This window comes from Lolium rigidum, chromosome 1, assembly GCF_022539505.1.
Source record: "Lolium rigidum isolate FL_2022 chromosome 1, APGP_CSIRO_Lrig_0.1, whole genome shotgun sequence".
In the NCBI taxonomy this organism is placed as follows: domain Eukaryota; kingdom Viridiplantae; phylum Streptophyta; class Magnoliopsida; order Poales; family Poaceae; genus Lolium; species Lolium rigidum.
The window spans coordinates 122,679,243-122,704,844 of record NC_061508.1 but is presented as its reverse complement, the minus strand read 5'-3'; the positions used below and the strand labels follow the sequence as shown (position 1 = coordinate 122,704,844).

Sequence of the window (25,602 nt, the reverse complement as noted above, 5' to 3'; positions counted from 1 at the left end):
AGACGTCTAGCCGCCCTTACACCTATCTTAGGTGTAAGGGCGGCACCTCGCTTGATCATTATTTAGTAGATCCGATCCGTTATGATTGCTCCTTGTTCTTCAAGGATTAGTTTAATATCTGCATAGTTAGGCCTTGCAAACGGGTTGAAGGATCCAGTAGCACGTAGGGTGTAGTTTGCTAGCCCTAGATGGGATGTTCCGGGGATCAACTTCATGTTGGTTTTTAGGCCTCGTCTAGGGTCGGTTTATGATCACCGTGCGTGGCTGCCAGGCTCAATCACGCGTAGGATGTTCCGATTATGTGGTGAAAACCCTAAATCGTCGTAGGTCGCTTTAGCTTTATATTGATCAAGCAAGACCACCATGTGATCGTATACCTCATACGAATCATGGGTGGATCGGCTCCTTGAGCCGATTCACGGGACAACCCGAGAGCCGATCGAGGCTCGTATTTAATGTTTACGTGTATGCCATGCGGGAAACTAAGCGAAGCAAATCCATCACCTTCCCGACCAGGTATAGGTCAGGTGGCACGCCCTTGCACCAAGCATCGGACGTGCGTGCCGAGGCTTTGCGGGCCGTCGCTCGAGGGACCAGGGCCAGCCGCAGTCCTGGGAGCCTCCCGGCTCTATTGTGTTGCCCGTCGCTGCTCGCCGGTGGGTTTCTGACCGCAACACACTCATACTCATCCATATTACTTGCATCTCACTATCTCTTCGCCGAACTAGTGCACCTATACATCTGACAAGTGTATTAGGTGTGTTGGGGACACAAGAGACTTCTTGCTTTGTGGTTGCAGGGTTGCTTGAGAGGGATATCTTTGCCCTCTTCCTCCCTGAGATCGATAAACCTTGGGTGATCCACTTAAGGGAAACTTGCTGCTGTTCTACAAACCTCTGCTCTTGGAGGCCCAACACTGTCTACAAGAATAGAAGCTCCAGTAGACATCACCTTGCTAGCCTAGCCTTGTATTGAGAGGAATTATTCTCGTGCATCCAAATCATTGAGCCAAAAACTATGCCATTTGTGTCCACCATACCTACCTACTACATGGTATTTCTCTGCCATTCCAAATTAAATTACTTGAGTGCTACCTTTAAAATTCTATCCTTTGTCTTTGCAATATATAGCTCATGGGAAAATAGCCTTAAAAACTATTGTTGTGAAGAATATTTAGCTATGTATCTTATTTCTTATAAGTTGCTTGTTGAGCGGTAACCATGTTTCTGGGGACGCCACCAACTATTACACCTTTTTTGAATATCATGTGAGTTGCTATGCATGTTCGTCTTGTCTGAAGTAAGGGCGATTTTCATGATCAAATGGTTTGAGTATGCATATTGTTAGAGAAGAACATTGGGCCGCTAACTAAAGCCATGAATCATGGTGGAAGTTTCAGTTTGGACATTAATCCTCAATCTCTTATGAGTATATTATCTGTTTTTGAATGCTTATGCATTAAAGAGGAGTCCATTATCTGTTGTCTATGTTGTTCCGGTATGGATGTCTAAGTTGAGAATAATCAAAAGCGAGAAATCCGATGCGAGCTTTCTCCTTAGACCTTTGTACAATCGGCATAGAGGTACCCCTTTGTGACACTTGGTTGAAACATATGCTATGCAGTGATAATCCATGTTAATCCAAGCTAATTAGGACAAGGTGCGAGCACTATTGGTATACTATGCATGAGGCTTGCAACTTATAGGATGTCTTATACATAACACATATGATTTATTACTACCGTTGACAAAATTGTTTCTATGTTTTCAAAATGAAAAGCTCTAGCATAAAAATAGTAATCCATGCTTCCCCTCGCGAAGGGCCTATCTTTTACTTTATTGTTGAGTCAGCTTACCTACTTCTTTCTATCTTAGAAGCAAACACTTGTGTCAATCGTGTGCATTTATTCTTACATGTTTACCTATTGCACTTGTTATATTACTTTGTGTTGACAATTATCCATGAGATAAACATGTTGAAGTTGAAAGCAACTGCTGAAACTTATATCTTCCTTTGTGTTGCTTCAATGCCTTTACTAAGAATCTATTGCTTTATGAGTAACTCTTATGCAAGTCTTATTGATGCTTGTCTTGAAAGTACTATTCATGAAAAGTCTTTGCTATATGATTCAATTGTTTAGTCATTATCTTTACCATTGCTTTGAATCACTTCATTCATCTCATATGCTTTAGAATAGTATTGATCAAGATTATGATAGCATGTCACTTCAGAAATTATCCTTGTTATCGTTTACCTACTCGAGGGCGAGTAGGAACTAAGCTTGGGGATGCTTGATACGTCTCAAACGTATCTATAATTTCTTATGTTCAATGCTACTTTTATGATGATACTCACATGTTTTATACACATTATATGTCATTATTATGCATTTTCCGGAACTAACCTATTTACAAGATGCCGAAGTGCCAGTTCCTATTTTCTGCTGTTTTTGGTTTCGGAAATCCTAGTAAGGAAATATTCTCGGAATTGGACGAAATCAACGCCCAGCATCTTATAATTCCACGAAGCTTCCAGAACACCGGAGAGGCACTGCGAGAGGGAGCCCCGGGGGCCCACACATGTGGCCGGCGCGGCCCAAGGGGGGGGGCGCGCCCCCCTATTGTCTGGCGGCCTCGTCAGCCCTCCGACTCCGCCTCTTCGCCTATTTAAGCCGTCCTGACCTAAATCTTCGATACGGAAAAGCCACGGTACGAGAAACCTTCCAGAGTCGCCGCCATCGCGAAGCCAAGATCTAGGGGACAGGAGTCTCTGTTCCGGCACGCCGCCGGGATGGGGAAGTGCCCCCGGAAGGCCTCTCCATCGACACCACCGCCATCTTCATCAACGCTGATGTCTCCTATGATGAGGAGGGAGTAGTTCTCCATCGAGGCTAAGGGCTGTACCGGTAGCTATGTGGTTAATCTCTCTCTCCATGTACTTCAATACAATGATCTCATGAGCTGCTTTACATGATTGAGATCCATATGATGAGCTTTGTAATCTAGATGTCGTTATGCTATTCAAGTGGATTTTACTTATGTGATCTCCGGAGACTCCTTGTCCCACGTGTGTAAAGGTGACGAGTGTGTGCACCGTGTGGGTCTCTTAGGCTATATTTCATGAGAATACTTATTCACCGAGTTATGATTTGAGTTGGATGTCTCTATGAAATTGTGGTGTGTTAGTACCTCCTATGAATGCTCACAGGTGACAGCGTGGGGTGTTTATTAGTACTTGGGAATACATCTTTAAGGTTTGCCTACATGATGAATTAGTGTTCGTTATCTTGCCAAAGAGTAATTCAGAATAGCATAGTGAAGTGCTTATTTATATTCCTTTATGATTGCAATGTGCTTTATATCACTATTAATCTATGTGCTACTCTAGTGATGTTATTAAACTAGTCTATTCCTCCTCCATGATGTAATGGTGACAGTGTGTGCATCATGTAGTACTTGGCGTAGTTTATGATTGTGATCTCTTGTAGATTATGAAGTTAACTATTACTATAATAGTATTGATGTGATCTATTCCCCCCTTTCATAGCTTGATGGTTACAGTGTGCATGCTATGTTAGTACTCGGTATAATTGCGTTGGTCTATCATGCACTCTAATGTTATTTAAATATGAACATCGAATGTTGTGGAGCTTGTTAACTCCGGCATTGAGGTGCTCTTGTAGCCCTACACAATTAATGGTGTTTGTCATCCAACAAGAGAGTGTAGAGTGGTTTTATTATGTGATCAATGTTGAGAGTGTCCACTAGTGAAAGTATGATCCCTAGGCCTTGTTTCCAAATACCGCAATCATCGCTTATTTACTCGTTTTACCGCATCTTTACTTCCTGCAATACTACTACCATCAATCGCACGCCAACAAGCTATTTTCTCGGCGCCGTTACTACTGCTCATATTCATTCATACCACTTGTATTTCACTATCTCTTCGCCGAACTAGTGCACCTATACATCCGACAAGTGTATTAGGTGTGTTGGGGACACAAGAGACTTCTTGTATCGTGATTGCAGGGTTGCTTGAGAGGGATATCTTTGACCTCTTCCTCCCTGAGTTCGATAAAACCTTGGGTGATTCACTTAAGGGAAACTTGCTGCTGTTCTACAAACCTCTGCTCTTGGAGGCCCAACACTGTCTACAGGAATAGAAGCGTGCGTAGACATCAACGTCATCAGTGATGTCACGAAAGGCGTCGACTTTGATTAAAGCATCCGAGGAAACACTAAAATCCTTGAGTGGATCAACTTGAGTCTATGCACGGTTGCAAACATCTGCACCTAGACTCGGGGGCTACTCCCATCGGGAGCGCTGGACGTGCACCCGATAAATTTGGGCGAGGAAGAAAGATTGAATACAAGGAGTTTAAGTTCTACTCCCATCGGGAGGCGCCAAATGCGCACCCGACGAACTTTTTTGCACTTCAGGATCATGCCCGGGGACTTGATTCTGTGTAGAGTAGCGTTGTTTTGCCTTCGGCAGTTAACCAGCAAAGCTGGGCACGCTACTCGATATCCTTTACGCATTAAAATTTCAGAATTTGAAGCCCCGATGCAAATGTATCGGATGACCTATGAAGACCTGCAGGAAACTTCGGCAGAAGAAGACATTCGAGTAGCATAACTTGAGTCTACGCACGGATTGCAAGCATCCGTACCTAGACTCGGGGGCTACTCCCATCGGGAGCGCTGAACGCGCACCCGATAGAAGAAGAAGATGCTATCACGAGGAGAACAAGAATTATCAAGGGAGAAGAACATTTGGTGGAGGCATGCTTTAGTCTCTACCCGAAATATCTTCGGCTAGACACTCGGGGGATACTGACGTGGGCATTAACCTTTGGGTAATTGTTATTACCCTATCCTGTACGGCCCAATTGGAGGCCCATGAAGACACCCGATGGCAAGGTGGACCACTACGTCGGTGCCGAAGAAGGTTCCTTGAAGAACAAGACGAAGAAGCGAAGGATGCGAGGAAAGTCTAGAACTAGGGTCCTTTGTAACCTAGTCGTACCCGGACAGATCTCTCGAGACCTGGCCCCCCTATATAAAGGCCAGGAGAGGGGCTGCCGAGGGACACACGCGCAATCTTAGTAATTTTAGCCACCATAAGTCTAGAGCTAGGGACTCATAATACTTAGCCTCTCGACGAGATCACACCCGAAACCTTCGGCACCCCATTGTAACCCGATATTTTCATAATCAAGATCAGACAGGCATGACGTAAGGATTTTACCTCATCGAGGGCCCCGAACCTGTGTAAATCACTTTTCCCGCTTGTTTGATAACCGATGTCTCGTGTCAGGATTGCATCTACCGTAAGCCCCAAACGGAGGGCATTGCCGAGGAGTACCCTCGACACCAGCAGAGGTGGAGACGGCTCATCGTGTATATTGTTTTATTTTTGAGAGAAAGCTCGGGCTGAGGTGTTACCTGGTGCGATGAGAGCCGTAGTCGAACCTGGGCAAAGTTCGGGCCGGGCCGGGTTTGGGGCCGGGCTTAAAAAAGCGCGCGGGTAAAAAGTCAGGCCCGAGCCCAGCCCAACCGTCAGGCCTATAAATTAAGCCCGAACCCGGCCCGAGCGAGTAAAAAGCCCGGCCCGGCCCGAGAAGCCCGACTTGACCAGGCTAAAATGCAAAAAAATGAAGGCCCGAACCCAGCCCGACCCGACGTTCGGGCTCAGCTTTCAGGCCTGAACCCGGCCCGAAGTGCAAGCCCGACCCGGCCCGGGCCGAGATTTTCGGGCCGGGTCGGGCCAGGCCTCCGGGCCGGGCTGCCCATGCCCAGATGTAGTCGTAGTGTATATCATGCACAAATGGGATGTGATGGTTGGACATGATAAGACCGAGGCCCATGTAAAAATGCCCGATTTGAAAATAAAAATCTTTAGAAAAAATGGGCTACTCGCTATGCTTGTTGTCTTAATAATTGTCAGTTCTACCTTTTTCTCCTATCATAATCTCATTTCTTGGTCTGCCAAACGCCTAGTAATCGTCTCCATATGTAGCGCTAAAGCAAAGCATCGTATTATAACTCACATAGTTAAAGAGAGTTGTTGGATTTGAAAACTACTTCAAGAGCTCCACTAGCCATTCGACAAGTTAAGGATTGAATATTGGAAAATCTGTGCATCGCCATCCTAGGAGGTATATTTAGGTCGACATAACCACTTCAGTGGAGACTCTCAGGCGGCCCGAGTTTGAGTCCAGTGGCGACTCTCGGCGCCCGAGTTCAAGTCCTAGATTCACCTCGGTTCGCTTGAATACATCACATGTGTTGCAACTTGTAATTGTAAAGCTAGGATAGAGGAGAAGAAGCAGTTTGCCTACATTTGTGACGGCATGTTTCCTCAACTGTAACGTGTATGTGGGTCCAGTTGCAGAGCCAGGATGACACAACGCCCCAGGCCATCTTCAGTGTACTGTAGCTGCAGTACGTTACTGTATGCCCCAGTATAGCCTGCGTTTCAGTCTCACGCCCCGGGCTAACGTTCGTGTTGCCTGGGGTCTGTCTCCGCCATTGTGGGTCTAACGGTAACCTTAGAGCATCTTCAGGAGATCATCTAAACGGACATGTATACGATATGTAGAGGACCAAGTCTAAAAAAGGCTCTCCAGCAGCACATGTACACGGACATGGCTCGATACATGTCCATCGAAAACTCGGGTCGGCCCTCCACATCTGGGTGACGAAGCCAGGATCCTCTCTCCCTCGCCCGCGCGCCTCCCGCGCGATTCCGCCCGCCTCCCGCGCCGAATCGGAAGCTGCAGCCCGCAGGCGACGAGGAGGAGGACGCCGGCGCCCCCCACGCGAATCGGAAGGTATGCCCTGTATCTTGTTTGTCCTCGTCGCTTGAGCGCGGGTAGGTAGAGCACCGGCGGCGGCGGTGGAAGTAGAGCCCGGGGCGGCCAGGAGGGAGATGCCGTCGGGCCTGGGAGAGAGATGCCGTCGGGCCTGGGAGGAAGCGACGGAGCAGGGGCGGCGGAGGGCATGGGGACGGGGCGGCGGAGGGCATGGGGGCGGGGCGGCCGAGATGGGGGGCCGGAGGACGGCGAGGGAGGGCCGAGATTGGGGGCGGCCGAGATGGGGTGCGGAGGACGGCGAGGGAGGCGCCCAGCCGGTGACGAAGGAAGAGGCAGAGGTGAGGACGTGAGGTTTGGAGGAGGAGGACGACGGAGGGTGCCTGCTTGTACTGAATGCTGCTACTGCTCTGTAATAAAATGCTTGTAGTGAATGTTGTTAATAGAATGCTGCTAATAGAATGCTTGTACTGATTTCAATTGCTGCTAATTACATGCTGGTAATAGAATTTGCCTAAAGATTTTGTGTAGACACTAAATTATAATCTTGATTATTTTAGATGGAGAATTTAGGGATGAACAACTCACAGACACCTAGCAATGGTTCTTTTCTGGACATGATGAACATGGGTTCCGATAATTGGGGTGAGACACAAGACTACAGCCCAATTGGAGAACAAGTGACAATGCCAATTGAAAATGTTGTTGCATCCGGTAAACCCAAACCGAGTAGAAAGGGTGTCCCGAAGGGGAAAAATTGGTCAACTCTTGAGGACAAGGTGTTGATAGAATCATGGGCAAACACAAGTTTGGATGGGGTAGTCGGAGCCGATCAACATTCAGATTCTTATTGGGCTAGGATTACGGATGGGGTAGTCGGATCCATCATAAGTGTAGCTTTGACGACCATTGTCTCGCTCCTCTTCAACTATCATATTGTGCATTATGACACAAGCTGTCATGACATCACCAATTTCTTTACGCTTCCAACCTTTAGCAGGTCCTCGAACAATGGCAAAACGAGCTTGCAGAACTCCAAAGGCTCGTTCCACATCTTTTCTAGCCGCCTCTTGCATTTGGGCAAATTTCTTCTTCTTTTGGGTGTCTGGAGCTGGTATGGTTTTCACAAATGTTGCCCACTGTGGATATATGCCATCCGCAAGGTAATACCCCATTGTGTACCTGATGACCATTGATACTATAATTCACTTCTGGAGCTTCGCCTCCCGCTAGCTTTGCAAACACGGGAGAACGTTGAAGAACATTCAAATCATTGTTAGACCCTGGTAAACCAAAGAAAGAATGCCAAATCCAAAGATCTTGTGAAGCAACTGCTTCCAAAATCATTGTGGGCTCTTTGACATGGCCTTTAAACATGCCATGCCATTTCTTTGGGCAATTTTTCCAAGCCCAATGCATGCAATCTATACTCCCTAACATACCAGGGAATCCTCTTTCCTCTCCTATTGCAAGCAATCTTGCAGTATCTTCTGCGTTTGGAGATCTTAGGTACTTGTCCCCAAATACTTCGCAAACTTTGATCACAAATTTCTTGCAAGACTCTAAATTTGTGGATTCTGCTGAGCGGATGTACTCATCCGCTAAATCAGCAGCTATTCCATAAGATAACATCCGCATTGCCGCGGTCATCTTTTGCAGAGGATGCAACCCTAGAGCTCCAGCAGAATTTCTTGTTTGCGTAAAATAACCCTCATAGTCATGCTCAAGTATACCATTAACTATGCGGTTAAATAAATTACGGGACATCCTAAACCTGTGCATAAAAAAGGTAAATGAGACACGGTACTGAAAATATACAAACACAGACAAGTGTTCTAATGACAAACCTTCGCCGAAATAAGTGCTCGGGGTAGCGAGGATTTGTTTTGAAGTAATCATCCCAGAGAAGAACAAATCCGGCATCTCTTCCTCTGTCGATTATCTGACGTCCAATCTTGGAACCGCCACGGCGTCGGGCATTTCCCTGCTCTTCCTCCTCGGCGATTGCTGCCATAATAAGTTCATCGTCGCCTGATGAAGACGACGATGAATTCATCATCATATCCCAAGAGGTGCTCATTGTATTGTGAGAGAGTGGATAGAGAGCAAAGAAGCTACAACCAGGAATGTAGTGAGAGAGGTGGGAGATGGTGGTATATATATAGAGAGGAAAATATAGCTGTTGGGAATATAGCCGTTGGAAATATAGCCGTTGGAAATCTAACTGTTCAAAAAATAGAGCCGTTGGAAAAAATCTGTTAAATAGTAGTTATAGGATAGTATTAAAATATAGGAGAGAGAATATAGATGTCCTGGTTATAGATGATCTGCTGGAAAACTGGGAACATCTAAAAAGGAATCTTTATAGATGATCCTCTATATGGAGATATAGAGGACCATATTTGGATGAGCTCCTGGAGATGCTCTTATGAACTATATACAACATGATCTTAGCTGTCGTGGTTGAAAATTTTAATTTATGCAACGTAGATACCCAACACAAAACAAGGTTAAGTTGTGGTTGTGCGCGAGAACAGAGATAATCAAGATATTTAGGTTGGGTTTGGCGGTGCAAATTTTTTTTCCTTTAAATTATGTCGAAGTGATAATTGTTCTTACTTTTTCTAGTTATCATTAGTTAAATAAAAAAACATAAGAAAAAACATAAAAGCAGTTGAATGGTCAGAATAATCAGAGTTGAAATGAAAATGTTTCAAACAAAAAGGTGTACATTATGGTACCTTACCTGGATGAAGCCTTTGTTCCTGAATCCTAGGTCTTTAGTTCAAACCCTCACACCACATGATTTTATTTTTATTTAAAAAAAATTGTAATAGACATTGTAGTATGTTCCAAAACATGGAACCCAACCTCGTATTGTTTTGTAGATTTTTTATCATATTTTTTCCCTCGAAGGCGCTTAAAAAAAGAATTTACAATGAGGGTCTAGAGAGGAGTCTTCCTATGTTTTTCCCCATCAAGATGCAAATATGGAGGACCAGACATGTCATTTATCACATAAGTATGGATTATATATAAATATGAGAGGGTCGTGATCTTGATTCGTGCTATAGTTTATATTCTAAGACCAAGACGGTAGTTTCAGTAGCTGTGTGGATGTTGATGTTGATCATGTCACAGGACCAACAAAATTACCGTTGACCACATCACTCATAGGTAAGAAAATAAGATAGTATAAGATACGATGAATAACTTCTACAAAAGAAGCACCGGAAATAGCCATGTTTGATGTAAAATTCATGTTTAGCTTCTGAAACCAGCTAAGTGAGAAATCGAGGTTTTTTCGCCATCCTAAATTAGTGCTGGACAATGCCTTTAGGCTGAATCATCTACTACCACCTCCTAGATGTAACAACAATGAAACATATTCATTTCTCCAGGCACAAATGTTTCACCAAAAGTAATTTGATTATAATTTATTTGGTTCTTCTTCTGGTGGCAGGTTTACGACTATTTACAGATAATTTAAAACCATGATCTGGTTAATAGACCAGATCTATTGTTGTTGGTCTATCACTCAAGTAGCAATAGAAGGCTCTTCAGCTAGGTAATCGTCTACAATAACTTGCCTCTCTACTGTCCCTCTTGCAGGTCATTCAGTTATCCCAGGAGCAAGACGACAGAACCATGATTGATTGGAAAAGATTCATAACGCGAGCTGCATATCTTGCGCTACTTCCAGGGTGCCAGGACGTGTAAAGCTGGATAAAATCAATACCCGCAAGAACCTACACCGCAAGACCATCCTCGACACACCATTCTGCCCTCAATGCCCACAGATAGTTGAGGATCGGCAGCACCTGTTCTTCGACTGCCCAACAGCTCAAACAATCAGGCATAGAAGTGGGATTCTGATCCATCAACAAACCTGGCAAGATAAATGGAGATCACCACACATGCCCAATCTTCCACGCTCTGCACGGCCGACGCCCGACGCCCGACATTACTTCTCACCTGTCTCTGGAAAATTTGGGACACGAGGAATGCCCTCATATTTCGAGACCAAGCAATCTCAGCTCAAACTGTAATCGCCAATGTAATAGCTGACCTATGTCTCTGGCTCTACCGTTTTAAAAAAAATCCCTCAAAGAGGACGCCATGTCATGGGGAGACCACCTCTCCGCATGTAACTCTGTGACCTAAACTGTTTCGTGTGCAATGGAATTCAGATGGGGATTCTCTCCCCCCGGTGATATTTTTTTAATTTTTTTAAATCTGAATTGAAAGATACTACAAACTAAAATTGATCATTTCATCGTATAGTGGACCTGGCAAGTGAGTATTTTGCTCAGGGAAAGCAATAGCAAACTTTCTATACGTAGTTACTTATATATATGTATTGGGCAAACATATCTTTCCACAACCTCAAATGATTTGACAACTCAGGAGATCTACACACAGCCCAAGCCCAAAAAGCACCAGAGGCAGCAACATGCAGAATGATGAACCATTCGCATTCATAATGCATCAGTTGCAACTCCAAATTTCTAAGGCATGCATCCACTGGAACTTGTATGGAGACTCTAGCATCCATGATACCTCCTACTCGTGAAACTGAATCAAGTTCCAGGTAAAACTATGTATGATGCTCCAAAATGTAGGAAAAGCATCCCTCCTTAAGAATAATGAGACAGTGAGAAATTTTTATGTTTTCTACTAACACAGTGTCGTTAAGAATAACGAGACAGTGAGAATTTTTTTACCTTTTCTACTAATAGATTTGGAGGGTGTAGATGATACGTCTCCGACGTATCGATAATTTCTTATGTTCTATGCCATATTATTGATGATACCTACATGTTTTATGCACACTTTATGTCATATTCGTGCATTTTCTGGAACTAACCTATTAACAAGATGCCGAAGTGCCAGTTCCTGTTTTCTGCTGTTTTTGGTTTCAGAAATCCTAGTAACGAAATATTTTCGGAATTGGACGAAACGAAGACCCAGGGGCCTATTTTGCCACGAACCTTCCAGAAGACCGAAGAGCATACGAAGTGGGGCCACGAGGTGGCGACACCACATGGCGGCGCGGCCAAGGGGGGGCCCGCGCCGCCCTATGGTGTGGGCCCCTCGTCAGGCCCCCAACTCTGCCCTTCCGCCTACTTAAAGCCTCCGTCGCGAAACCCCTGAGGCGAAAAACCACGATACGGAAAACCTTACTGAGACGCCGCCGCCGCCGATCCCATCTCGGGGATTCTGGAGATCTCCTCCGGCACCCTGCCGGAGAGGGGATTCATCTCCGGAGGACTCTACACCGCCATGGTCGCTCCGGAGTGATGAGTGAGTAGTTCACCCCTGGACTATGGGTCCATAGCAGTAGCTAGATGGTTGTCTTCTCCTCATTGTGCTTCATTGTTGGATCTTGTGAGCTGCCTAACATGATCAAGATCATCTATCTGTAATACTCTATGTTGTGTTTGTCGGGATCCGATGGATAGAGAATACCATGTTATGTTAATTATCAAGTTATTACATATGTGTTGTTTATGATCTTGCATGCTCTCCGTTACTAGTAGAGGCTCTGGCCAAGTTTTTGCTTTTAACTCCAAGAGGGAGTATTTATGCTCGATAGTGGGTTCATGCCTGCATTGACACCTGGGACAGTGACGAAAGTTCTAAGGTTGTGTTGTGCTGTTGCCACTAGGGATAAAACATTGGCGCTATGTCCGAGGATGTAGTTGTTGATTACATTACACACCATACTTAATGCAATTGTTTGTTGCTTTGCAACTTAATACTGGAAGGAGTTCGGACGATAACCTGAAGGTGGACTTTTTAGGCATAGATGCAGTTGGATGGCGGTCTATGTACTTTGTCGTAATGCCCAATTAAATCTCACTATACTTATCATGCCATGTATGTGCATTGTTATGCCCTCTCTATTTGTCAATTGCCCGACTGTAATTTGTTCACCCAACATGCTTTTATCTTATGGGAGAGACACCTCCAGTGAACTGTGGACCCCGGTCCATTCTTTTAATACTGAAATACAAATCTGCTGCAATACTTGTTTACTGTTTTCTCTGCAAACAATCATCTTCCACACAATACGGTTAATCCTTTGTTACAGCAAGCCGGTGAGATTGACAACCTCACTGTTTCGTTGGGGCAAAGTACTTTGGTTGTGTTGTGCAGGTTCCACGTTGGCGCCGGAATTTCTGGTGTTGCGCCGCACTACATCCCGCCGCCATCAACCTTCAACGTGCTTCTTGACTCCTACTGGTTCGATTAAACCTTGGTTTCTTACTGAGGGAAACTTGCCGCTGTGCGCATCACACCTTCCTCTTGGGGTTCCCAACGGACGTGTCAACTACACGCATCAAGCAAATTTCTCGCGCCGTTGCCGGGGAGATCAAGACACGCTGCAAGGGGAGTCTCCACTTCCCAATCTCTTTACTTTGTTTTTGTCTTGCTTTATTTTATTTACTACTTTGTTTGCTGCACTTATATCAAAACATAAAAAAATTAGTTGCTAGTTTTACTTTATTTACTGTCTTGTTTGCTATATCAAAAACACAAAAAAATTAGTTACTTGTTTTACTTTACTTAATATCATGCATGTTTTTATTTCACTAGTTAAGCATAATGGAAAATAACAAAAATATGAGAGATCTTTATGAACTTTATCTTGAATTAGGACATGATGTGTTTGAAGAGAGAATTAAAAAACCCATGGAACTTTATATGCATGCTAATGGGAATGTTATTACTATGGATGCTTTGAACACCATTGTTGCTAATGCTATGGAAAATTCTAAGCTTGGGGAAGCTGGCTCTGATCTTTTTAGTCCCCCAAGCATTGAGGAGAAAATTTTCTTTTATAATTACAATATGCCTCCTATATATGATGATAGCCACTTTGTTGAATTTGCTCCCACTACAACTAATAAAATTGATTATGCTTACGTGGAGAGTAATAATTTTATGCATGAGACTCATGATAAGAATGCTTTATATGATAGTTACATTGTTGAGTTTGCTCATGATGCTACTGAAAATTATTATGAGAGAGGAAAATATGGTTGTAGAAATTTTCATCTTACTAAAACACCTCTCTATGTGCTGAAAATTTTGAAGCTACACTTGTTTTATCTTCCTATGCTTGTTACTTTGCTCTTCATGAACTTGTTTATTTACAAGATTCCTATGCATAGGAAGCATTTTAGACTTAAATGTGTTTTGAATTTTCCTCTTGATGCTTTCTTTTGCTTCAAATACTATTTCTTGCGAGTGCATCATTAAAACTGCTGAGCCCATCTTAATGGCTATAAAGAAAGAACTTCTTGGGAGATAACCCATGTGTTATTTTGCTACAGTACTTGGTTTTATTTTGTGTCTTGGAAGTTGTTTAATACTGTAGCAACCTCTCCTTATCTTAGTTTTATGTTTTGTTGTGCCAAGTAAAGTCTTTGATAGTAAAGTAAGTACTAGATTTGGATTACTGCGCAGTTCCAGATTTCTTTGCTGTCACGAATCTGGGTCTACCTCCCTGTATGTAGCTCAGAAAATTAAGCCAATTTACGTGCATGATCCTCAGATATGTACGCAACTTTCATTCAATTTGAGCATTTTCATTTGAGCAAGTCTGGTGGCCTAATAAAATCCATCTTTACGGACTGTTCTGTTTTGACAGATTCTGCCTTTTATTTTGCATTGCCTCTTTTGCTATGTTGGATGAATTTCTTTGATCCATTAATGTCCAGTAGCTTTATGCAATGTCCAGAAGTGTTAAGAATGATTGTGTAACCTCTGAACATGTGAATTTTTATTATGCACTAACCCTCTAATGAGTTGTTTCGAGTTTGGTGTGGAGGAAGTTTTCAAGGATCAAGAGAGGAGTATGATGCAATATGATCAAGGAGAGTGAAAGCTCTAAGCTTGGGGATGCCCCGGTGGTTCACCCCTGCATATTCTAAGAAGACTCAAGCGTCTAAGCTTGGGGATGCCCAAGGCATCCCCTTCTTCATCGACAACATTATCAGGTTCCTCCCCTGAAACTATATTTTTATTCCGTCACATCTTATGCACTTTGCTTGGAGCGTCGGTTTGTTTTTGTTTTTTGTTTTGTTTGAATAAAATGGATCCTAGCATTCACTTTATGGGAGAGAGACACGCTCCGCTGTAGCATATGGACAAATATGTCCTTAGGCTCTACTCATAGTATTCATGGCGAAGTTTCTTCTTCGTTAAATTGTTGTATGGTTGGAATTGGAAAATGCTACATGTAGTAACTCTAAAATGTCTTGGATAATTTGATACTTGGCAATTGTTGTGCTCATGTTTAAGCTCTTGCGTCATATACTTTGCACCCATTAATGAAGAAACACTTAGAGCTTGCTAATTTGGTTTGCATATTTGGTTTCTCTAGAGTCTAGATAATATCTAGTATTGAGTTTTGAACAACAAGGAAGACTGTATGGAGTCTTATAATGTTTACAATATGTCTTTTATGTGAGTTTTGCTGTACCGTTCATCCTTGTGTTTGTTTCAAATAACCTTGCTAGCCTAAACCTTGTATCGAGAGGGAATACTTCTCATGCATCCAAAATACTTGAGCTAACCACTATGCCATTTGTGTCCACCATACCTACCTACTACATGGTATTTATCCGCCATTCCAAAGTAAATTGCTTGAGTGCTACCTTTAAAATTCCATCATTCACCTTTGCAATATATAGCTCATGGGACAAATAGCTTAAAAACTATTGTGGTATTGAATATGTACTTATGCACTTTATCTCTTATTAAGTTGCTTGTTGTGCGATAACCATGTTTCGGGGACGCCATCAACTATTCTTTGTTGAATATCATGTGAGTTGCTATGCATGTCCGTCTTGTCCGAAGTAAGAGAGATCTACCACCTTCATGGTTGGAGCATGCATATTGTTAGAGAAGAACTTTGGGCCGCTAACTAAAGCCATGATTCATGGTGGAAGTTTCAGTTTTGGACACATATCCTCAATCTCATATGAGAATAATAATTGTTGCCACATGCTTATGCATTAAAGAGGAGTCCATTATCTCGTTGTCCATGTTGTCCCGGTATGGATGTCTAAGTTGAGAATAATCAAAAGCGAGAAATCCAAAATGCGAGCTTTCTCCTTAGACCTTTGTACAAAGCGGCATGGAGGTACCCCATTGTGACACTTGGTTAAAACATGTGCATTGCAAAGATCCGGTAGTCCAAGCTAATTAGGACAAGGTGCGGGCACTATTAGTATACTATGCATGAGGCTTGCAACTTGTAAGATATAATGTACATAACTCATATGCTTTATTACTACCGTTGACAAAATTGTTTCATGTTTTCAAAATAAAAAGCTCTAGCACAAATATAGCAATCGATGCTTTCCTAAGGACCATTCTTTTTTACTTTTATGTTGAGTCAGTTCACCTATTTCTCTCCACCTCAAGAAGCAAACACTTGTGTGAACTGTGCATTGATTCCTACTCCCTCCGATTCAAGGAATAAGGCGTCCTCGTTTTACGTGCTTTTTGTTTGACCAACAATTGATTCAAATACATCAAGATTGTTTGTATGAAATTAGCATCATTAGAAAGTGCTTTTCAATACGAATCCAGCGATACTAATTACATATAATATAATCAAGATTTTGTTGCTCAATTTTTATGGTCAAAGTTTGTCTTGGAATACGTGTGCGCCTTATTCCTTGGGACGGAGGTAGTACATACTAGCATATTGTACTTGTTATATTACTCTATGTTGACAATTATCCATGAGATATACATGTTACAAGTTGAAAGCAACCGCTGAAACTTAATCTTCCTTTGTGTTGCTTCAATACCTTTACTTTGATTTATTGCTTTATGAGTTAACTCTTATGCAAGACTTATTGATTCTTGTCTTGAAGTACTATTCATGAAAAGTCTTTGCTTTATGATTCACTTGTTTACTCATGTCATTACCATTGTTTTGTTCGCTGCATTCACTACATATGTTTAGAAATAGTATGATCAAGGTTATTATGGCATATCACTTCAGAAATTATCTTTGTTATTGTTTTACCTGCTCGGGACGAGCAGAACTAAGCTTGGGGATGCTTGATACGTCTCCGACGTATCGATAATTTCTTATGTTCTATGCCATATTATTGATGATACCTACATGTTTTATGCACACTTTATGTCATATTCGTGCATTTTCTCGGAACTAACCTATTAACAAGATGCCGAAGTGCCGCTTCTGTTTTCACGCTGTTTTTGGTTTCGGAAATCCTAGTAACGAAATATTCTCTGAATTGGACGAAACGAAGACCCAGGGGCCTATTTTGCCACGAACCTTCCGAAGACCGAAGAGCATACGAAGTGGGGCCACGAGGTGGCGACACCACATGGCGGCGCGACCAAGGGGGCCCGCGCCGCCCTATGGTGTGGGCCCTCGTCGAGCCCCCGACTCGCCCTTCCGCCTACTTAAAGCCTCCGTCGCGAAACCCCCGAGGCGAAAAACCACGATACGGAAAACCTTACCGAGACGCGCGCCGCCGATCCCATCTCGGGGATTCTCGGAGATCTCCTCCGGCACCCTGCCGGAGAGGGATTCATCTCCCGGAGGACTCTACACCGCCATGGTCGCCTCCGGAGTGATGAGTGAGTAGTTCACCCCTGGACTATGGGTCCATAGCGGTAGCTAGATGGTTGTCTTCTCCTCATTGTGCTTCATTGTTGGATCTTGTGAGCTGCCTAACATGATCAAGATCATCTATCCGTAATACTCTATGTTGTGTTTGTCGGGATCCGATGGATAGAGAATACCATGTTATGTTAATTATCAAGTTATTACATATGTGTTGTTTATGATCTTGCATGCTCTCCGTTACTAGTAGAGGCTCTGGCCAAGTTTTTGCTTTTAACTCCAAGAGGGAGTATTTATGCTCGATAGTGGGTTCATGCCCGCATTGACACCGGGACGAGTGACGGAAAGTTCTAAGGTTGTGTTGTGCTCTGTTGCCACTAGGGATAAAACATTGGCGCTATGTCCGAGGATGTAGTTGTTGATTACATTACGCACCATACTTAATGCAATTGTTTGTTGCTTTGCAACTTAATACTCGGAAGGGGTTCGGACGATAACCTCGAAGGTGGACTTTTTAGGCATAGATGCGATTGGATGGCGGTCTATGTACTTTGTCGTAATGCCCAATTAAATCTCACTATACTTATCATGCCATGTATGTGCATTGTTATGCCCTCTCTATTTGTCAATTGCCCGATCGTAATTTGTTCACCCAACATGCTTTTATCTTATGGGAGAGACACCTCTAGTGAACTGTGAACCCCGGTCCATTCTTTTAATACTTGAAATACAAATCTCGTTGCAATACTTGTTTTATCGTTTTCTCGCAAACAATCATCTTCCACACAATACGGTTAATCCTTTGTTCACGAGCAAGCCGGTGAGATTGACAACCTCCATCGTTTCGTTGGGGCAAAGTACTTTGGTTGTGTTGTGCAGGTTCCACGTGGCGCCGGAATCTCTGGTGTTGCGCCGCACTACATCCCGCCGCCATCAACCTTCAACGTGCTTCTTGACTCCTACTGGTACGATTAAACCTTGGTTTCTTACTGAGAGAAACTTGCCGCTGTGCGCATCACACCTTCCTCTTGGGGTTCCCAACGGACGTGTCAACTACACGCATCAGTAGACAAAACAATTTCGAAGTGAGATATTATGATAAGCATACATCCTCCGATTTTCTTTCTTATTTAGGTGCTTTTAAGGGAAAAATATGATACAATATTTAAAAAACAATATGAGGATGTGTTCCATGTTTTGGAACATACTACAATGTCTAGCATAATTCTTAAAAATAAAAATAAAATTAGGTGGTGTGGAGGTTTAAACTTAAACTTAAGATTCAACTGCAAATGTTTTATCTAGCTAAGCTATCATAATATTTTACCAACTCTAGACAAACACTATATATAAAGAATAGTGTGTCATCTATGGTTTAGACGTCACACATGCCTTCCACGGTGGTGGCAGCTGCAGGTGCCGTTCGTGTAAGCGTCACATAGTGAAGTGTGATGCCGCTCAGACAAGCCCCACACAAAACGGTTGGCGGACTAAAATAGTTTCGCCAGGTTATTTCGTGTAATACTTTTACCAGAGGGTTATTTTTGTGAAAATCCCGTAGTAATGCCAAGCCATCCCCTCCGGCCTCCACCCCCCATTTTCCCATTTCTCCTGTGCTGTCCGAGTAGTACAGCGCGGCGGTGGCGGCGAGGCAGAAGGCTCGGCGACGTGACTGAGGCCACAGGCCGGCGAATATGAGCGGGAAGAAGGTCGCCGATGTGGCTGTGAAGGCCGGGAGGGCGATCGACTGGGACGGAATGGCCAAGGTGCTCGTCTCCGATGAGGCGCGCAAGGAGTTCGCCACGCTCCGCCGCACCTTTGAGGACGTCAACCACCAGCTCCAGACCAAGTACTCGCAGGTATCCCTCCCTTCGCCTTCTCGCCCCGCCTGATTTGACCTAGGGCTCCCAGATCTGCCCGCCCCTCTTCCAGGTCTTCTCGTCGTCCTTACCGTAGGATCCGATCCTTTTTTTTTTTGACCCTGGGATCCGATCCTTTCAATAGCATTATGTGTAGTGTAGGAATTTCAGGATGAATTGCCAATAGAACAAATTCACTTTGTTGGGGATTCTGTAGTTCCTGTGCTGCTGATATAATCGAGTTACGTTTTGGCGTATTGAATAGCTTGTGGATGGGCCGTTGGTTGAGATGTAGCAATATTATGCTGCATTCCTGCTCGGTGGTCATTATCGTTTTTGTTTTGCAAGCCGTTATGCTAGTGTTTCCAGATGAGCGTCGGGCTTTAACATGTTTTATTGGGTTGCCATTTGTTATGTGTTGGTAAATCGTGAAAATTTGATTGTGTTTATTATTTTCGCTCATAAATATACAGATTCAGCAGAGTCATTACATGTCGTATCTTGTGTGTAGTCAACTTGTGTTCAATCCCTTGGTGACAAACCTGGCGATCCATCAGTTATTCAATGCCATTCTTGTGACTAATAGAATAGTTTATGTATTTATGCAGCCATTTGAGAACTGCTCTCATAATAGTGATATATTGACCACAGTAAATGACAGTTCTATTTTGTTTTGGATACAACCAAGCATTTTCCTTCTTGAAGAATTCTCATGAGGTTTTTCTTTTATAGTGCAAAACTGACATGTCTCAGTGACTTAATAGGAAACAGGCTTCACCTGGAACATGATTAGTATGTGGTGGATTAAGTACCACTCCCTGTCATCTTAAATGCTTATAGTCATATTCCTTTCCTTTCTTCTATCTTGAAAATCTTGCAGACGTTTCAATATAGCCTCAGAGAGACCTATAGCTGTATTTTCGCTCGTTGTAAATTTGTAGGCTAGATAGATGTGCTATCAGTAAACTGTATTTGTTGTGTTATTGAAGGAACCTCAACCAATTGACTGGGAGTACTACAGAAAAGGAATCGGATCTAAAGTGGTCGACATGTACAAACAAGCTTATGACAGTAAGCATCATGTTTCTAGAATCCTAATTTGCATTTCTAGAAACAAGAGTTTTATTTGATCTCATACGATATTTGTTTCTGGCGCCGTTGAGGAATTTTTTTTCTACTTATTTTTGTATCTCCCAAGCAATGTTGAACATTTTAAGTGATGGACAACACAACTTGTCCTGCTGTGATTTACTTGATGTGACTTTTAATTTCCTTCTAGGCTACTATGGGTTTTAAATATTAACTTAGTTGAAGGTGATGTAAAGTGTAGCTCATATGATGCTTCTTTGTAGTTGAAGCTCTCAATTCATCATTATGTTAGTTGATTAGCGATAATTTCTGGTGGGTGAAAGGGTCTATCTAAAACTGCATTGATGTTGGCATGTGGACATTTGTCAGGTTTATCAATTTGTGCGTCTTACAGTTGTTCGACTAGGATACTCTCATGCTCATGCTTGATGTCCCATTTAGGCCTTTGAAACTCCTTTTGTGATTAGTATGTTCTACATTTTATTAGTTATTACTATGTTGCTCACTAGTTGTTATTCCTTCCTTGCCACTGATCAGCTGACTTCTTAAGAAGGATCAAGTAAAGCTGGTCTGGTGTCTGAATTAATATACTCTATGCTGCACTGTAATATGGTACTACCTGGTTCTTACCTATAGGGCACGTGCTTGTTAGGCTACATATATTCATTTGGTAGAAGGGTTCACTCACGATATTCATAAAAATATATGGTAATCACATCAATATGAACTAGACAGTGCAGCTCAAATTTTATGCAATTGAGATGGCATGAACATACATATTTTTGTTCGATCTACTTACTGAGATACTGAACATAACCTAACTGCAGGCATCGAGATCCCCAAGTATGTTGACACTGTGACTCCTGAATACAAGCCAAAGTTTGATGCTCTAGTAAGGAACTATCGCTCTTGTTATGCTTTTTCTTCACAAGTTGATTTTATTACCAGCTTGGCTGCACAGGGGCATTATTTTCCCTGCAAGCTGCCACTACCCACTTCAGATATTTACGTGCCTTTTATCCCTTTATTTTATTTCTCATCATGTGTAGGTTGTTGAACTGAAAGAGGCAGAGAAAATCTCCCTGAAAGAGTCGGAGAGGATAGATAAGGAGATTGTTGAACTCAAGGAGATGAAGGTGAGGAGGATCTTTACAGGAACTGAAGTCCATTATTTGAAAAAAAAATTGCATTTAGATTCCTGTTTTGGAACATACTTCCATCAACCTTATAACATATTTTTTATTCGCGCAGAAAAAGATCAGCACAATGACAGCAGATGAATACTTTGAGAAGCATCCTGAACTCAAGAAGAAGTTCGATGATGAAATCCGCAACGATTACTGGGGATACTGAACCAGACCCTAACTTCTCTTTTTCTTTGAAGAACCAATAATTTGCCGTGTCCCAGCATATGTATAAATGAATTTCACTTCCCCATCCCGTGACATGTAGATGAGGTCCGCAGAGCTGGTTCGAACTGTGTGGTGGACCTCGTCATTTTGAATGCTGTCATTATATCTGGGTGAAGATCATGTTCTCTGTTCTTATAGCTCATTGTTTGTGCAGTTCTACGGCTTCTTTTGTTCTGAGTTGTTTAATGTTGATTTTAACAGGGTGTTGAACGTTGATGTTGTTTTGCGCAAGGCATGTTGAAAGTTGATGTTGTGCGATTTTTTCGGAATGTGTGCATCTTCTGTACTGGTAGTTTGTTTTTTTAAAGCGGAATGTACTGCTAGTAGAGTAAATGTTTATGCGCGTATACACAGACGAGCTCGGCCCATCACTAGATCTGCCCGTTCATACTGGACGTATCTGGGCTGGGCCACATGCCATATCTAGGCCCAGCTTGATCGAGTCCTGCCGCTACACGGCAGCGCACCCACGGGTTTCCACTCACCCACGGCGCCCCGCGATGGCGGCCGTGCGCGTTGCCCCACGCCTTCGCTCCATTCCCCTCCTGCTCCCCGCGGCCGCAGTCCACCGGAGCTACTCCTGCCGAAGCTCGGCCGCCGCCGTCGACTCCGCGCGCGCCATGTCGTCATCCTCCTCCACGTCGTCGGCCCCCTCTCCGTACACGACGCTCGTGGGGCGCGTCCGCTGCGAGCGCGAGATCAAGCGCAGCAAGTTCATCGCAATCGCCGCATCCGTCCCCAACGAGCGCGCCGCCATGTCCTTCCTCAACGAGGTCAGCCTCCCTCACACGCTGTTTATTTTCTAGCAAGGCCTGAATCCTTATCTCTAGGTGCAGCAGCAGGCTCATGTAGAGCATGTGCCACTTCTCTCTACCTGTTTCATCAGACGATGATGTGTAACCCAATCAAATGCTCCATCAGAGAACTCGGTAGTTTAACTCTTAAAGCGTGTCCTCCACGCCTGAATTGTTAATCGTGTTATTATGTTCCTCTAGGTTATCCTTGTTATGCTGATGAATTTCTGAAGGGTTGATATATGTGGAACTGTCTATTGCTTCAAATGAGATGATTCTTTGCTAGGATTTACAAGCATTGCGTCAGAAATGTTACTTGCTGTATATGCAGTCTTAGCCTTGCAACTTTATACTGGTGAATGTATTTTTGGATCATACTAGCAAACTTATCCATCCCGAAATTAGAATTTTAATGTGCCCTGTTGACCAGGTCTAAATGGTTTTGTGTTACAGGTCAAGGATCCGCGTGCCACCCATAATTGCTGGGCATATAAGGTTCGCAGTTTTATATAAAGCTTGCTATCCATGGCTCATGTCTATGGTTATTAACGATGAGTTGGTCTTGCATTCATGCATATTTAGGTGGGAGAGCAACTCCGTTTCAACGATGACGGCGAACCTTCAAGCACAGCTGGGAAGCCAATATACTCTGCCATCGTTTCGTCTGGCCTTGATAGGGTCATGGTAGTTGTAATTAGGTAACTGTTTTGTGAAGTAACGCTCTTCATTTTCATGAATTTTTTCATGACTAATAGTTTTTCCGGTTTTGTCATGGCTAATAATTTTGCCAATTTGTTAGTATTTAACTCTGTATAAGTTAAGTGAACTGTGGAAATCAGATTTTAGAAAGTGATCTGTGTTCGCTACACCTTTTTTGTGAGATTCACGGTTCATGCGATCACCTCATTACATTAATTCGCTCCCTTAAACATTGGAACCAGATACTTCGGAGGCATAAAATTGGGAACCGGCGGACTGGTGAGAGCTTATGGTGGGACTGCTTCTGAATGCCTTAAAGATGCTCCTACTTGTCTTGTGAAACCCAAGGTGGTCAAGATTAACTATTTTCCATCTGCTCTTGCCTGATTCGTCCAATAATGGTGTGAATAGTTCTCACTTGCTGGCTATTTTCATTTCAGGCTCATGTGGGCATGGAAGTACCATTTGATCTCTTGGGCACAGTCTATCATCAGGTAATGAACATATGCAAACTAGTAGTACTGGAGATGCCATGCTTATTATTAGCTGATTAATTAAAGTATAATTATAAATATACGTGATATATCATGTTACATTTATAGTGTGTCAGCTTACTCTTGTTGGCTAGAAACACTTATGTTGAGAATTCTAAGCTTGGTTTATCTACTTTGAGTGTTACATACATACATGCAACAAAATGGAGATATCACAGACCCACAGTAAACCGAACTGTTTGATATGCCATATGTTTGGTTGATTGATATCAGTGTAATTGGTACATTTAATTTCAGGCTAGCACTTTCAGATTATTCATGTACCTTCAACATGGTTATAATTCGCTGAAGCCTAAGCATGACTGAGTTGAATCTTTGAACAGCTGCAGCATTTCCAAGCTGAAGATATTAAACAAGACTATGACACCGGCAAAGATGGTACAGTTGTCGTCATGTTCAAAGTGGAATATGAAAAAATTGAGAGTCTAGGAAGCGCAGTGAATTCAGCTTGCAGCAGGAAAATTGAACTATTACTGTAAGCGGCAAGGAGGGGATACGATAATTGTTCAGCTCGTGCTTGCAGCTAGTACAGCTTCAGTTTGTTGAGGGTAAGTGTCGATATATTTTTTATTGCTATGATAAATCGCCTGTACGAGCTATATTGTTCCAAGTCTTTAATTCTTCTTTGATTTTCTTATGGCTATATTGTCCCGGAATCGTTGTAACTTATTGTTCATTTGGCATGTAGGCACCAGAAGTTTTCACTCCCTAGTCTGACAGCAATTCCAGATCCATACTGTAGTGTCATATATAAGCTGCAAGTGCTACTTCAAAGAGGTGATTGTTCATCTCCCAACAGTATAGAAATAGTAGCTTCACATGATGTATCTATCACTTACTTCAATGCGTCAGCTTTGATGGATAGTCATTCTTTCGCATTTTATAGTTCGATGCCTTGTTATTTTTCCCTTTACTGTTCTCATGATCTGGACATCCAGGAGTGTTGGGTTGCATTGTTGCGCTTGTTTGATGTTTTATTATTTCTCATATGAGTCCCAGAGGATTAGTTCAGATACATTGAAGCTTACATGTAGCTATACTTGCTGTGTAAGCAGTAGCACGTCTTGGTAGATTGCACCTTGGTGTGCCGGCTTCTTGTTGATATTTATTTTGTTAATACTCCCTGTATCTAGATACATCCAAATTTTGACAAATCTCAGACAAGTTTCGTGAGATGGAGGGAGTACCATGCTTTCTTTATTTTACTTTGTTGGAGGAAAATGCTATATTGCATTTCTATGAATGAGAGAAGAGCATTGTAGGTTGAACATCTATAACGTATGTCATATAGCCAGCTGTTATTGTGACGGCGTATTGTGTGTGGTATTTAATAACCACGGCCTTAATGACAGCGAGCCCCTGATTATAGCCAACCAGTGCCTTGTTGTGGAAGGGGCCATTTGACAGCGTGACGGTGGTGACCACATTTGACGTGTGACCTGCTGTGCCCATTATGTAACCATGCTGTAGGCCGACCAGCCATTAGCCAGCTGTGGCTAGCCATGGCATTGTTTAGCCGGACATACCACTGCCACAGCAGGCGGCCGGGCAATGGCTGGCTGGCCCCATTGTGGTGACGGCGTGGCTGGCCATACAGCCGTGCCAATGACTAGCCATTGTGCACGACGTAGCTATTTAATATGTTATATACTAATTATATTTATATGTATAATGTGTATATGTGTGTTTGTATTTATGTAGTGTTGGCATTGGCTGTATGTGTATTGTATTCCCTTTGTGTATTTGGCAACGCTGTATGTATTGAC

At 43.0% G+C, this 25,602-nt stretch overlaps 2 protein-coding genes across 2 annotated transcripts; both read left to right on the top strand.

Moving 5' to 3' along the window:
- The first annotated feature begins 19,085 nt into the window (after positions 1–19,085).
- LOC124681555 (ATP synthase subunit d, mitochondrial-like) lies at positions 19,086–21,931 on the top strand. Its single transcript, XM_047216453.1, has 5 exons — positions 19,086–19,288; positions 20,278–20,359; positions 21,205–21,269; positions 21,427–21,513; positions 21,629–21,931. Exons 1-5 carry the CDS (start codon positions 19,124–19,126, stop codon positions 21,728–21,730), a joined length of 501 nt encoding a protein of 166 aa, XP_047072409.1. The 5' UTR covers positions 19,086–19,123; the 3' UTR covers positions 21,731–21,931.
- A 358-nt stretch (positions 21,932–22,289) lies between these two features.
- LOC124681544 (IMPACT family member in pol 5'region-like) lies at positions 22,290–24,906 on the top strand. Its single transcript, XM_047216449.1, has 7 exons — positions 22,290–22,562; positions 23,037–23,078; positions 23,166–23,281; positions 23,525–23,630; positions 23,723–23,776; positions 24,160–24,384; positions 24,525–24,906. Exons 1-6 carry the CDS (start codon positions 22,290–22,292, stop codon positions 24,313–24,315), a joined length of 747 nt encoding a protein of 248 aa, XP_047072405.1. The 3' UTR covers positions 24,316–24,384; positions 24,525–24,906.
- The last annotated feature ends 696 nt before the right edge of the window (positions 24,907–25,602 follow it).